The following is a 12,810-nucleotide window of genomic DNA, read 5'->3' as shown; positions in this document are numbered from 1 at the left end:
GGGCTCTACCTGGGGGAGGCATCAATAGAAAGAATTTGAAACCATGGGAGAGAATGAGCCCAAGCCTAGAGTGAATGCAAGGAGAGAAGGGAGCCAGAGCTGAGGCACCTGCTCCTCTCTGTGGGACTCCAGGAGAGGAGATACGAGTGAAAGAGGCTGAAGGATGAAAAGATTGAAGGCAGGAGAGGAAAGGGAAGGAGGTAGCAGTGACCCATGGGGTCAAATGCAGTCCACGTTTGGCAGAGGTGGAGGGCTAGACACCTGTCTTGTTGAGGAGACACTGGATTTTGACAAGGGGCATCTTGGAGACCTCCGTTTAGCCCTTGCCCCTGAGTCACAGGCTGCCCCCCCCCCTTTTTTTTTTTTTTGAGAAATCTTCCAGATGTGAAGCCAGTTTCAAACTTTATTCTGAGGGAGGAGTTCCATAGGAGGCCTGCCTGGTGGCCTCATCCCGTGGCTCAGTGGGGAAGCCCTGAGCAGCAGAGGGTCACCTTTTTATTGGGATGTTGGCAGCTCACAGCTCTGGGCACTGCCCCTTCCCTGGGGTGGGTGGGAGAGCTCAAAACTCGCAGATCACAAGGAGTTGCTTACTGCAGGGTACGTCATTCCACTTGCCATCAGGAAAGATTTCCACACAGTTCTCTGGTTGTCCCTCATCACTGTTGTTGGGCTCCCCATCGGCCCAGTTGGAATAGACCAGTATTTCCCCAGTGGGGTAAGTGAACCTCCCCTCCGTGGAGATGTCATTCATGCTCAGGTAAGCATTCTTTTCCTGGGCTCTGACCATCTGTGTCACGGCCTCGTTCTCGGCTGAAGAGCGTGGGGAGGCCAGCTGTCCCTTAGCCTCTCTGCAGAGCTGCTCTGCATCTGAATATGACTTTACAGCACCTGCTGTCTTGAAGATCTTCTCCCCGACAGCCTGGCCATCAGGGAAGAGCACCGCTAGGGGAAGAGGAGAGTCAGGCTGGGGATGTGCAGCAGCTAGACCTTGTGCTTCAACTGGAGTCCCCAGCTCCCACGAGGGTACCAGGGCACCAGATAGAACAAAAGCAAGGCACTTAGCTCCAAAGCATCCATCATGCAAGAGGTGAGGACCCTGGAACTCAGGGGCTTACACAAGAAGCCCAAAGTCGCCCAACTCTCAAATGTAGATGAGGATCAGACCCTGTTGGAGGTGACACTAAAGCTCCCACATGCACTTTCTGTTCCTCCCCATGCTGTTCACGAGAATCCAGCATTTTAATTACTGTGTAAATAGGAAGGACTTTGGCAGGGAAATGACACTACAGTCCAGGGCAGTTCCTGAGAGTGTGGAAAACACCAACCAGGTGGCTCACTCTCACCGTTGCATGATGACTGGGCATGTGGAGTTGTCTGAGCAGTTCTATGCTGTGTGAAGGGGTGAGGAGAAAGGGGAGGACAGGGTGCATCTGAGAGCAGCCAAGTGCTGGCCTCTGCACTGGGGGCAGTCCAGTGTTGGCTTCCATATGCTCGCAGGTGAACCTATGGCCAGTCAGCCTCCCTGGACCACTGAGCAGGCGATGATGGCATCTGAGAGCTCTATGCGGGGGTGGGAGGGCAGGATGGGATCAGCTTTGGAGAGAGCCCTGTCTGGGCTTCAGAAAGTCATGTGTTCAGCCCTACCCTGGCAATGACAGCCCAGGTGACAAGGGAAAGTCACTTCTCTTTTCAGAGTCTAATCTCATATTTCTAAGGAAAAGGTACACTGCAAAACAGCAGCCCCTATGTGACATGTTAAGTATCTCTTTTTATTCCATCCCATCCACACCGCTCTGACTTCCAGGGTCTGCATGGAAATCTTCTGGGATCCTAGGAGGGCTCACTGGACTGGTTCTGAACCCAGGCTACACCCTGACCCACTGCCCTTTTCCTCTGATTTCTTCAACAAGCAATTGGAGACCAGATTTTACACGTAGTCAGGATAGCGCCAAGACAGCCCTGGACAAGGTCAGTGCAAGCTTGTGTGCCATGATTGGTTTATGTCCCATGCATCTGGGTGGGTATGTGTGTGCATGCTTGAATACATCCATGTGTCCATCTGAAGGTACATGGGCTGACTCAAGGTCCATCAGGATGGGTGTGCCTATGTCTGCATGTGTGTTCATGTATGTAGGTGGTGTGGACTGAGTGATGGTGTTTAGGTACGCACAGGTGGCCAGCGCATATGCCCAAGTTCACCTTTGTTTATATCAGTCTGCATGAAGGGTTAGTTTTTAAGTTGTGCCCAACTCTTTTTGACCCCCATGGACTGAAGCCCACCAGGGTCCTCTGTCCATGAGATTTTCCAGGCTAGGATATCAGAGTGGTTTGCCATTTACATTCCAGGGGCTATTCCCGACCCAGAGATCAAACCCAGGTCTCCTGCAATGTAGGCGGATTCTTTACCAGCTGAGCTACCAGGCGATGAGATAGTAAGTAGATGCTGCTGCTAAGTAGCTTCAGTCGTGTCTAACTCTGTGCAACCCCAGAGACGGCAGCCATGTAAATATGATTGAGCAAGAAGGAAGACATAAACTGCTGAGAATTCTCATCCCACTACTTCAGTACTTAGTTGGCTTGAGTTCTTAGGACCCAACCCTGTGTCTCACCCAGTCAGGCCCCTTTATGCTCTGCTCCTTCAGAGAACTCTAATTCTTTTAGATCAGTGAGGTTTGATAAGTGATGTGCATTCAAAACTGTCATCATGGAGAGCAGAGATGCAGGAGGGGCAGTTGATGGAGCGTCCCAAAGGCACAGGCACTCAGGTGTGTGCTCCAAGAGGCCTCTGCCTGCTTAGGATCCAGGCTTAGGGAAGAATCTCTGCTTTAACTCCACAAGAGGTGCAGGGGGAGTCTAGCACTGGCCAGAGACTGGAGGCAGCCTATTCCTTCCAGACCCAGGGACATCTTTAGGGTAAGATACTTGGTGGCCACACAGCAAGGACAGGTCCCCAGCAGCCTTGAACCCCACAGGCATCATCCCACCCTCACTCTCAGGACCATGTCTGGATTCTCTGCTGCTATGGACTGTGCAGCTGCTTCTCTGGACATTTGCACACATGGCCCCACAGAGGGAAGAAATGCATCCTGGGTTGGGTGACCCCTTGTCTGTCCTAGGAACCTGCCCAGGGTAGGCTGTGGTGAAGGTCTGCTGAACTGGTGACATGGACCGCATCCTCCTCCTTGTCCCGTGCATCTACTTGAGCTTCTGGAGCATGTGGGGAACAGCTCTGTCCCAAACTTGTCCTTAGACCCGCTCCTGCCCCAGGTCTAGGTCCAGTCCCAGTCATGGTCCCAGCAAGTCCAAAATAGAGCCAGCCCAGCAAACTACAAGCCAAGCCTAGACAAAGTCTGAGGCCCTCACTCAGGGCCTGGCTAGGGTCAGGTCCAGGAACTCACCTTTCTTATACTGACTGAAGGCATTTTGGAAGCGTCGCAGATGTCCATCTAAGATTGTCACCCGCTGCTTGAGAGCATTGACCTCTGCAAGAGAGAGAGAGGCCAAGTGAAGACAGATCCAGAACAGCCTGGAGTCACTCAGAGCCCAGGCCTCAAGGGAAGAGAGTCCAGGTGGAGATGCCAGTTGGGGGTGGGGTAAGGAGGTGGAACAGAGGCCTAGAAAGCCTACCTCTGCTGACCTAGCTGGCTTCTGCATCCATGGGATTTCCTGCGGTTCCCTTCGGAACAATATCCCCTGAACAGGTCCCTGTGCCTCACTGACAGTGAACCAGATGTTATTTTAATTCCAAATTCTAGGAATCTGATAGCACTTTCTTTTGCATTGCAGGGGGTGGTAAGGTTGTAGGAGAGGAATACACATAGCTTGAGTATTTCCCGTCTATTGAGTTATTTGATGTTCAAGGTTATCTGATGAACTGGAGAGGGAGGTTGGCTTGTCACAAAGATCAGATAGAAAATCTGCTCAGGTTGTCCTCCAGCAAGTCACAGAGGCTAAGACCAGAGTCCACCTTGCCATACACCCTGTCAGCTTTACCTGCTTGACCCCCACCTGTAAATGGGTTACCTGAGAGGAGAGCTGAGCTGAATAAGGCCTCCTCCCTGCCCCACACCCTAATGGGGCTCCCAAGGCTTCCTTACCTGCAAGCCCACTCTCCCCCTTTGCTCCTGTTTCTCCAGGATCACCTCTGTCCCCCTTCAGTCCTGGGGGGCCCCTGGCACCTGAAGGGCCCTGTGGACCTATGGCTCCAGAAGGCCCTGGATAAGATAAGGAGAAATGGGTGAGTGCTGAACATTTATTTTAGCATTTTCATGCCCCCTCCCCCCACCCCCCCACCAAGCTCCACACATGGACTGTCATATCCCCAGGAGTACACCCTCCCACATACAAACGTCCCTCTGTGCCTGGAATCTCTTCTTGCATCCTCTCTATACACTGACTGTCCCATAACCTAACAACCAGCCTTCCCTGAATACAGACAGTCCCTGCTGCTCACACCACCCTCTCCATGGAGACAGACAGTTCCCAAAACCCAACACTGGTTCTCTCCCTGCTCTGACCTGGTGGCTGGCGGTGGTGGGCACAGGGGAATATGAGCCCAGCCCCACGTCCATTGCTCACCTGTCACCCCAGCACGTCCAGGGGCTCCAGTCTCCCCGGGGGCACCTTTCTCTCCTTTGAGACCCGAGGGGCCTGGGAAGCCCTGTATGCCTGGGGCACCCACTCCTCCTAAGGAAGGAACACATTGGAGAAACATGGCTGAGAGTACACTCAGCAGGTACCATTTCTTCAGCAGTGCAGCTTGTCACCCACAGCTCTGGGTAAAAGAGCGACCTGGGAGACTGCTCCTGACTGCTTGGTCTCCTCTAGGAAATTCACTCAGTGTGAGAATATGGGGGAGAGGCCCAGCCAGGCCTACCAGGCACAGAGGTTCCAGGCTTTCCAGGCACTGTGCACGTACCCTGGTCCCCACCAGGCCTGCCAACGTCACCCCTCCCTTCTCCCTCCCTCACCCACCACATACCACCCACCTACCTTTGGGCCCAGTCTCTCCTTTGGGGCCTGGTGTGCCTGGAGGTCCCATGCTCCCCTGCTTCCCTGAGGGGCCTTCTCTTCCAGCTGGTCCAGGCATACCTGGAGGCCCTGGGAAAAAGGACCAGCCCAGTCAGTGACACTGAATCTCCTTGGAAGTATGAGTGCATAAAAGATGGGGCTGTAATAGAAGTCAGACAGGCAGCCTCCTCCTAAAGATGTTGCCCTCACTCTCCGCCCTCCCCAGGAGCTCCAGTCTTCCCTGAGATAACCCTGTGCCACCTTGAGAATGACCTTCCTCTTCCTGGGGTAGAATCTGTGTACGCCTATTGCCATGGCCTAGCGGCAGCACGCCATCTGCAGACACCTGCATTCCATGCCCAGCTGCTCACCACGTGGCCCAGTGTCTCCCTTTGGTCCAGGTTCTCCAACAAAGCCATTGTCTCCTTTCGGCCCAATAGGGCCAACCCATCCAGGCCTTCCTGCTCGTCCTGCAGGTCCTGGTGAACCTGTGACATAGAAGAGAGGGACATAAAGCTGATCCTGGCCCAGGAGGAGCCACCTGCCTGCAGGGTCAGGGCCCTTGCATTCCTTCAGGGTTCTGTAGGGTGTAGACACTCCCTCTCCAGGTGACTGGTCCAGTGGTGACGTAGGAAATGCGTGTCTACATCTCCATTTTACAAGGGAAGAAACAGGCTTGCTGAATTGGAGGCAGATCCAAACCAAGACTCACCTGGCTTTGCATACAATGCACCTGCCCCTGCCCCAAGGCCACGGTATTTATGGCAGTTAAGTCTGTCAGCTTTTACCCTGGACCATGGACTCCCTGCCCTCCCCCCTTCCCAGAACCAAAGTTTATGGCAGAAATGACACCTGACACTTACCACCAGAGAAATAAACATCAAAAGCACAATGAGCTGTCACCTCACACCTCTCAGAATGGTTATTATCAGACAGCAAATAGGAAGTGCTGGAGAAGTAGAGAAAAGGAAAGCTTTGTGCAGTAGGGATGCAAATGGAACAGCCACTATGGAGACAGCATGGAGGTTTCTCAGAAAGTTAAAACTAGAGCTACCGTAGAATCCATCAATTCCCCTTCTGAGCATTTAACTAAAGAAAACGAAAACACTAACCTGAAAAGATATATGTACCCCCAAGTTAATTGCAGCATCATTTATGGTAGCCCAGACATGGATGTAGCCCAGAGCCCAAGTATCTGTGGATGGATGAATGGATGTAGAAAATGCAGGGTGCGTATACAATGGAACATCATTCAGCCATAAAAGGGAATGAAATCTTGCTATTTGCAGCAACACTGGTGAACCTTGAAGGCACTATGCTTAGTGGAATAAGTCACAGGGAAGGGCGGTACCATACGATCTCACTTACATGTGAAATCTAAGAAAACAGACGAACAAAAACAACTTACTCACAATACAGAGAACAGATTTGTGGTTGCTAGAGGTGGGGTTGAGAAGTCGGCACAATGGACAGAAATCTTCAAAAAGTACAAGGGTCCAGTTAAAAAACAATTGGGTCCCAGGAATACAATGTACAGTGAAATTAGTATAGTTAGTAATCCTGAGTTGCATGCTTGAACATTGCAGAGCAAGCAGATCTTAAAAGCTCTCATCACACACAAATCGTAACTGTGTGTGTTGATGACTTTGTGACAATCATTTCACAATATATGCAAATATGAATTCATTATGATGTACATCTGATTCTAATATATTATAGATCAATTCTATTTAATATAAAGAAGAGAAAAAAACTATGTAACATGCTTTTAAATTTATGGAAGATAGATGACATTGTTGTGCATTATTAAGTGATAAAAGTAAGTTATAAACACTATTTAATATGATTTGGTTTCTTCAACATGTCCACGCATGTGTCAGGCATGTGCACATGAAACACACATTGAAAAAACCACAAGAAGAGCATAGACAAGTGTTAACAGTTCTTTCTAAGGGGCACAAATCAGGCAATTTAAATTTTCATCTTTTTGTATTTACTGACCATATACTAATTTGCTTTGGAAAAATAACCAAACATTTAAAAACATCACATCACCTTAAGAAGGCTGCCTAAGTCTGAAATTATAAGAGATTTGTATTCAAAGACTAAAGAGAGAAATGCCTATTTATTCCAGAATTATAAACTCAATTATGTGAATTTGGTTATTCCTTTTTCACTGAGATGAAATTAACATAATATAAAAATAACTTTTTTTTTTTTTACTGTGGTGTACTTGCAGTATCTCAGTTCCACAATCAGGGATTGAACCTGAGGCCTGGCAGTGAGAACACCGAATCCTAACCACTGGACCTCCAGGAATTACCTGTAATTAATCATTTAAAGTATACAAATCAGTGGCATTTAGAACATTGACATAATTGTACAACTACCACTACTCTTTAGTTCAAGACTATTTCATTAATCCCAAAGAAAACCTAATACCCATACTCCCTCCCTGCCTCCTCCTAAGCCCTGGCTACCTGTATGCAGCTGCGTGTCTCTGTTAGCTATTCTGGATATGTTATATAAATACATACAATATACGACCCTTTGAGTCTGCCTCTTTAAACTAGAAGTGACATTCTTGAGGCTTATCCAATTTGTAGCACATCTCAGTACTTCATTCTGGGCTATGGCTGAGAAATGTTCTATAGTATGAATACAATACATTTTCTTTATTCATTCACTGCGGATAAATGCTGATAGACACTTGGGTTGTTTCCATCTTTTGACTGTTATGAGTAAGCATTCATGTGCAAAAAGACAACAAAAGAAATCTGTCAGTTACTATTAACTTGTTCATTCACTTATTTGTTCATTTCCTCATTATTTCATTTCTCTGTTCACTGAGAATCTCTCTGTGGAACATGGCTTTCTGCCTAGCACTGAGCAGGAAGTAAATGTCAGCACCAGGTCCTGGTCTGCAAGGAATTTGTCACTGAAGTTTAAACTATGAGGTAATGAGTGAAGAAAACAGCTTATGAGATGTCCCTCGTCCCATCCCAGCACCCCCACCCAACCCATGGACACACACGTACTCATAGGAAACAGGACTTCAAGGCTGAAGAGGATTCAGAGACCTGGAGAGGAGAGGTGACATTTCAGATCTGGAAACCACTCCCCCAGGGTAAGAAGGGCCAGGCTTGCCTGGGCCAAGAATGTGCAGGTGGAGGGAGACTGGGGTATTTGATGGGTGTTGAGAGCCTCTGTGCGGGACATTGGGTCCTGCTCTTAGCTCCAATTCTCGCTAGGTAATCAATGGGAGCCCAGAGGATGGGCCCCACATCCCAGACCCCCTGGTGCACTGTGCTCAGGCAGAGACACCTGGTCCCTGGCTGAGCCTCTCCTGGGCTCCACCTTGGCTGGGGAGGGCAGCAGGTACCTTGGAAGCAAGTCACTCCTTAGAAGGGAGCATTCGAGGTTGCCCATCCTTGTGCATAAACCATGGTGGCCATGAGAGCAGGGAGGTAGAAGAAGGGATATTTTTCAATTTAGGGCCCCTCGGGGAGCTAGAGAGAGTTGGCATCTTAAATACCACCCCTCCTCTGAGGGGAGGCCTTCTAGAGGCCTTCTCTAGCCCCAGCCAATTCATGTTGGGAGCCACTTTCTCTCTAAAAGACAGATAGATAAGATACTTGTCTCTTACCCTACAAATCCTGGGGATGTTATGTGTTCTTTTCAGCTTTAATGTTGTTCATTTCTTTCCTCTCCAATCAAAACACAAACTCCAAAAAGATAAAAGACCTCAGTTGATCCCCCATCTCCCTGGCCCAGGGCCATGGTGGTCCCCTCGTCCTTGTCACTGGTTCATCAAATTCTCACTTCTTGCCAGTAAAAACCAGATATTCTCCTGTGGGGCAGTGTTTCCAGAAAATTCCTTTAATAATCAATACATTTGGAAACCTCAGGAGAATTCAGCTGGTTGGGACAGCAGAAGGATAAAGCTTTATCTTGAAGACCCACCAAAAAAATGAAGCCTTGGCTCAATTCTTTGTCACTGTGTGGTTGATATTATTCTCATCTACAGATGATTAAAGTGAAACTTACAACACTGTCATCAGTTCAAAAATATTTAAAATTCTGCAGAGGCAACATATAATACGAATGTTAAGTTAAGTTTTGGAGTGTGTGTACTCAGTCACATCTGACTCTGTGGATTCCTGACAGATTCCTCTGTCCATGATATTCTCCAGGCAATAACAGAGTGAGTTGCCATTTTCTATTGAGGGGATTGTCCCAACCATGGGATAAAACCCACATCTCCTATGTCTCCCACATGAGTGTACTAAGTCACTTCAGTTGTGTGCAACCCAGTGGCCCAAAGCCCGCCAGGCTCCTCTGTCCACGGGATTCTCCAAGCAAGAATACAGGAGAGGGTTGCTATGCCCTCCTCCAGGGCATCTTTCTGACCCAGGGATCGAAACTGCATCTCTTACATCTCCTTCTTTGGGAGTCAGGTTTTTACCACTAGCACCACTTGGTAAGCCCAATGAGTTCTGGAGCAGGGGACTCCAAATACCAGCCGCTCGCTGATTGTTTGTACATTCTTGGGGTTGTTAGGGTCAGAAGATCCTAGGGGAGGAATCAGGACAGGTGGTTATGGAAATGAGGACTTGGGCAAGCCAGTCTTTGCCAACCAGTAAAGCCATGCTTTAGACGGACTGAAGATCTGGGGGAACCCTCCCCTCTTGGGAAGACCATCCTCAGGGTTTCCACAGCAGAAGATTCAGAGTTTTGGGGTTGGTTACAATTCCAGTGCCCACCCCTTCCCATCAGGGAAAGCCCATGGTCCCAGCTCTACCTGGATCCCCCTTCTCTCCATGGGGACATTCTCTCCCATCTTGTCCATCATGACCAGGCAAGCCACTCTCCAGGGGGCTACACATAACCAGGGTACAGGCATTGGCCAGTATTTTCTGAGAAAAGGTTGTCATTTCTGCTCCCAGGGATCTCCAGGGCTGTGTGAGCAGGAGCAGCACGGAGAGAGGGAGGAGAAGCATGTCCTAGGCAGAGGAACAGAAAGAGGCGGTGCTCTTGGTCCAAGGATGAGGCTTAGGGCTGGCCCAGCTCCTGGAGGTCAGGAGAAGCCCTTCCCCCATCTCCTCTCCCATCCTCTGGGGCCAAGAGTACCAAGCTCCAAAAGCAGTTTAGGGAAAGTTAGGATAAGGTCTGGCCAGGGAGGACATGTGTGGACAGCTGGGCCTCTGACCTGGTCTGCCAGCAGCATGAACCTACTCTCAGATGGTCTGGGTCATCCCTTTTGGGCTTGTCATCCCTGCCAAGGGCACTGTGGCCAGGATGTAGAATGCCTCACTGAGGCCATTGTCACACCAGGAGGGACTCACTGAGGGCCCTCGAGTGGGACCCTTCCCTCTCTGGGCCTCTTTATCCCTTTTTATACCAGTAAGTCGGTTGCTTTACCTCTTACAATGCTGGCTTGTTTCCTCTCACTTGCTGCTCTGGACAGGCTAGTACTGGAGTCTGCAGTGCTATCTGAAAAGAAAGCCAGAGGGATAATGCTTGGTAAGGTCTGTCCTGAGCACAGAAAGGTGCATGACTGCTTATTTTCCAGGATTTGTTATTCTGGGGCTCCACTAGGAAACTTCCTGGTACACCTAGAGTCCTGCCCAGATCTCCTAAGAGGACTTGGGACAGGGGCCTCTTGGTAGAGAGGACGTTGAGACGGGTGCCATCAGGGGGAAGCTGGCTTCAAAGGAGGAAAGCCGATGTTCAATAGAGCTTCTGGTTACCATCAGAAAGGGACTCAGGAGCTAAGTGAGATCAGGGTGCAGGAGGTGGGTCACTCCCAGTGTTGGGCTTCTTTCTTCTCTCAGAGAGAAACTGTAATGTTTAGAGCATGGAAAATAATCATGGGAGTTGCAGAGACCTGGAAGAAAGCCCAAGAGACCTGTGCAAAGGACCGAGCATTGCCAAACAGGCTGAGGTAATGGGAGGGAAGGGGCTTTCTGGACAGAGAAGTGCCTCCTTCCAAAAGGACGATGAATTGCATTTTCCATGGGGACAATGGCATCAGAGATCTGGTTGGATGTCACATCCAACTCTCCCCTTCTCCCAGCCCAGGAAACACATCTCCCACAAATGAAAAGAACACAGTGCAGAGCATCCATTATTACCTTGTGCCCCACCTCCAACACTCACCCTCCTAGACTGGAACAGCTGTACAGACCCTGCCTTCCTCAGCACCAGTAGGATAAAGCGCCCATTCAGGCAGGAAGATACTCACTGGACACAGGAAAGCAAGTTGAGAGGCTAGGACAGAGACACTCACAGTTGCGTCCTCTAGGGTTTCAGAACCTCCACACAAATTGAAGTTCCTCAGCCAATATTGAGTATTTATACCTGCGCTGTAACCTGAGGTTCCAGTACCAGTTTCCAGAGAAAAGATTGACAAATTTTGGCTTGTTGACTCAGTCAATTCGCCCCCACCTGGGTTCTGGACATTTGCTGCTGATGTTCATGGCACTGAACACACATTAGAGTTCAAAGAGCACCTTCAGCCCAGGACCTCATGGGTTCCTCACTGCAGCCCTGAGAGTTTAGTGGCAGCGTCAGTGTCTGTGTTTCATGGATGTCCAGGAATCCAAGGTCCAGAGAAGACCAGCAAGTTGCACAATCATCTAGAGCTCTTGCTAAAGCAGCCTGCCTCTGCAGAGTCCAAGAAACAGCACCCGCTGTGCACATTTCTCTTCCTTCTCATCTCAACATGACTGCTCAGACACTAGCAAAGAGCTGGGAGCTGCCTGGCAGGTCTGAGCAGGAGTGGGGCAGATAGAGGGGCTGCTGAGGCAACAGCCTGTGGGGGGCAGTGTCTGGGGGAGCTGCCACCCAACAGGGGTCACTCTTTTGCTTTCTGCTGCATCTAGGACAGCCCCCCACTTGCCTTTTATAGGATTGTTGTTGTTCAGTGGTTAAGTTGTGTCTGACTCTTTGTGACCCCGTGGACTTCAGCATGCCAGGCTTCCCTCAGTTCAGTTCAGTTGCTCAAGTTGTGTCCAACTCTTGGACCCCATGGACTGCAGTGAGCCAGGCTTCCTTGTCCATCACCAATTCCCGGAGCTTACTCAACTCATTTCCATCGAATGGGTGATGCATTCAATGATCTCATCCTCTGTCGTCCCATTTTCCTCCTGCCTTCAATATTTTCCAGCATCAAGGTCTTTTCAAATGAGTTAGTTCTTTGCATCAGGTGGCCAAAGTATTGGAGCCATCCTCCCTTAACTGATTGCCCTAATCTCTCCACTAAACAGTGTTTCTCCATGATGTGGCCTTAGTGGCCAGTTCATATCCCCAAGCTGCTGATACACTGTTGTAACCATCACAGGGCAACTCTCATTCCCGGTGACTGTGGGCTAGTTGTTGGCATCTCTGCTTGCCTGTAGTTCCCTGTGACTTATTTCTTCCATCAACCCTTCCCTTAGGTCTCCACATCAGCAACCCCAGGTCTCCAGCCTCCCTTTTGGCCACCTCATTGGATGTGCTGACCTGCTCCTGGGCTTTGATGCTCCTTGTATGTTATGGAATCTATGATGTCAGCTTTCCTCAAATGTAGGGAAAGGTCTTCTCTTTTCTATATTGCAATTTTTTGAAGCAAGATCCTGTAGCTCAGGACCTGGGCCCCTAAAGCTTGAGCTCTTCTCTATTCTATAAATAACACCCATCCCACTTTATTCTAGGATGTTCACACACCACTGAGAGATCGATCAGCATGGAAATTGAACTGAACCCTTGCTCTCCTCTCCCCACAAAGCCTAATTGTCAAGTCTTATCCTGGTGACTAGA

The 12,810-nt window shown here is 49.5% G+C and overlaps 1 protein-coding gene and 1 long non-coding RNA gene across 4 annotated transcripts; both read right to left on the bottom strand.

Annotated features, from left to right (window-relative positions):
• Nucleotides 1-385: 385 nt before the first annotated feature.
• Nucleotides 386-11,362, bottom strand: LOC113885414 (conglutinin). 3 transcript variants are annotated; one of them, XM_027530733.1, is made up of 9 exons: nt 11,255-11,362; nt 10,432-10,503; nt 9,812-10,013; nt 5,382-5,498; nt 4,993-5,100; nt 4,579-4,686; nt 4,098-4,214; nt 3,399-3,482; nt 386-942 (listed from the first exon to the last, which is right to left on the bottom strand). In XM_027530733.1, the coding sequence occupies exons 3-9, from the start codon at nt 10,008-10,010 to the stop codon at nt 560-562; spliced, it is 1,116 nt and encodes a 371-aa protein (XP_027386534.1). In that variant the 5' UTR covers nt 10,011-10,013; nt 10,432-10,503; nt 11,255-11,362; the 3' UTR covers nt 386-559. The 3 variants fall into 3 exon arrangements, with proteins under 3 accessions (XP_027386534.1, XP_027386535.1, XP_027386536.1); XM_027530734.1 differs by having other exon boundaries at nt 11,170-11,343; XM_027530735.1 differs by having other exon boundaries at nt 11,300-11,341.
• Nucleotides 6,148-9,211, bottom strand: LOC113885415. The gene is made up of 2 exons (XR_003509195.1): nt 8,049-9,211; nt 6,148-7,333 (listed from the first exon to the last, which is right to left on the bottom strand). It is a non-coding gene; the product is annotated as an uncharacterized LOC113885415 (long non-coding RNA).
• Nucleotides 11,363-12,810: the final 1,448 nt, after the last annotated feature.

The sequence above is a fragment of the Bos indicus x Bos taurus genome, chromosome 28 (assembly GCF_003369695.1).
Source record: "Bos indicus x Bos taurus breed Angus x Brahman F1 hybrid chromosome 28, Bos_hybrid_MaternalHap_v2.0, whole genome shotgun sequence".
NCBI lineage: Eukaryota > Metazoa > Chordata > Mammalia > Artiodactyla > Bovidae > Bos > Bos indicus x Bos taurus.
Note: the sequence above shows the minus strand (reverse complement) of the source record. Positions and strands in the feature narration are given on the sequence as shown.

What these genes read in the sequence shown, in the direction of transcription:
- LOC113885414 (XM_027530733.1), bottom strand. Translation starts at nt 10,010, where the DNA reads ATGCTTCTCCTCCCTCTCTCCGTGCTGCTCCTGCTCACACAGCCCTGG. An exon ending in GGGGGAGAGTGGGCTTGCAG is followed by an intron (nt 3,483 to 4,097) that starts GTAAGGAAGCCT and finishes TCTCTCTTGCAG; the next exon opens with AGGTCAATGCTCTCAAGCAG. An exon ending in CTTCAGTCAGTATAAGAAAG is followed by an intron (nt 943 to 3,398) that starts GTGAGTTCCTGG and finishes CTCTTCCCCTAG; the next exon opens with CGGTGCTCTTCCCTGATGGC.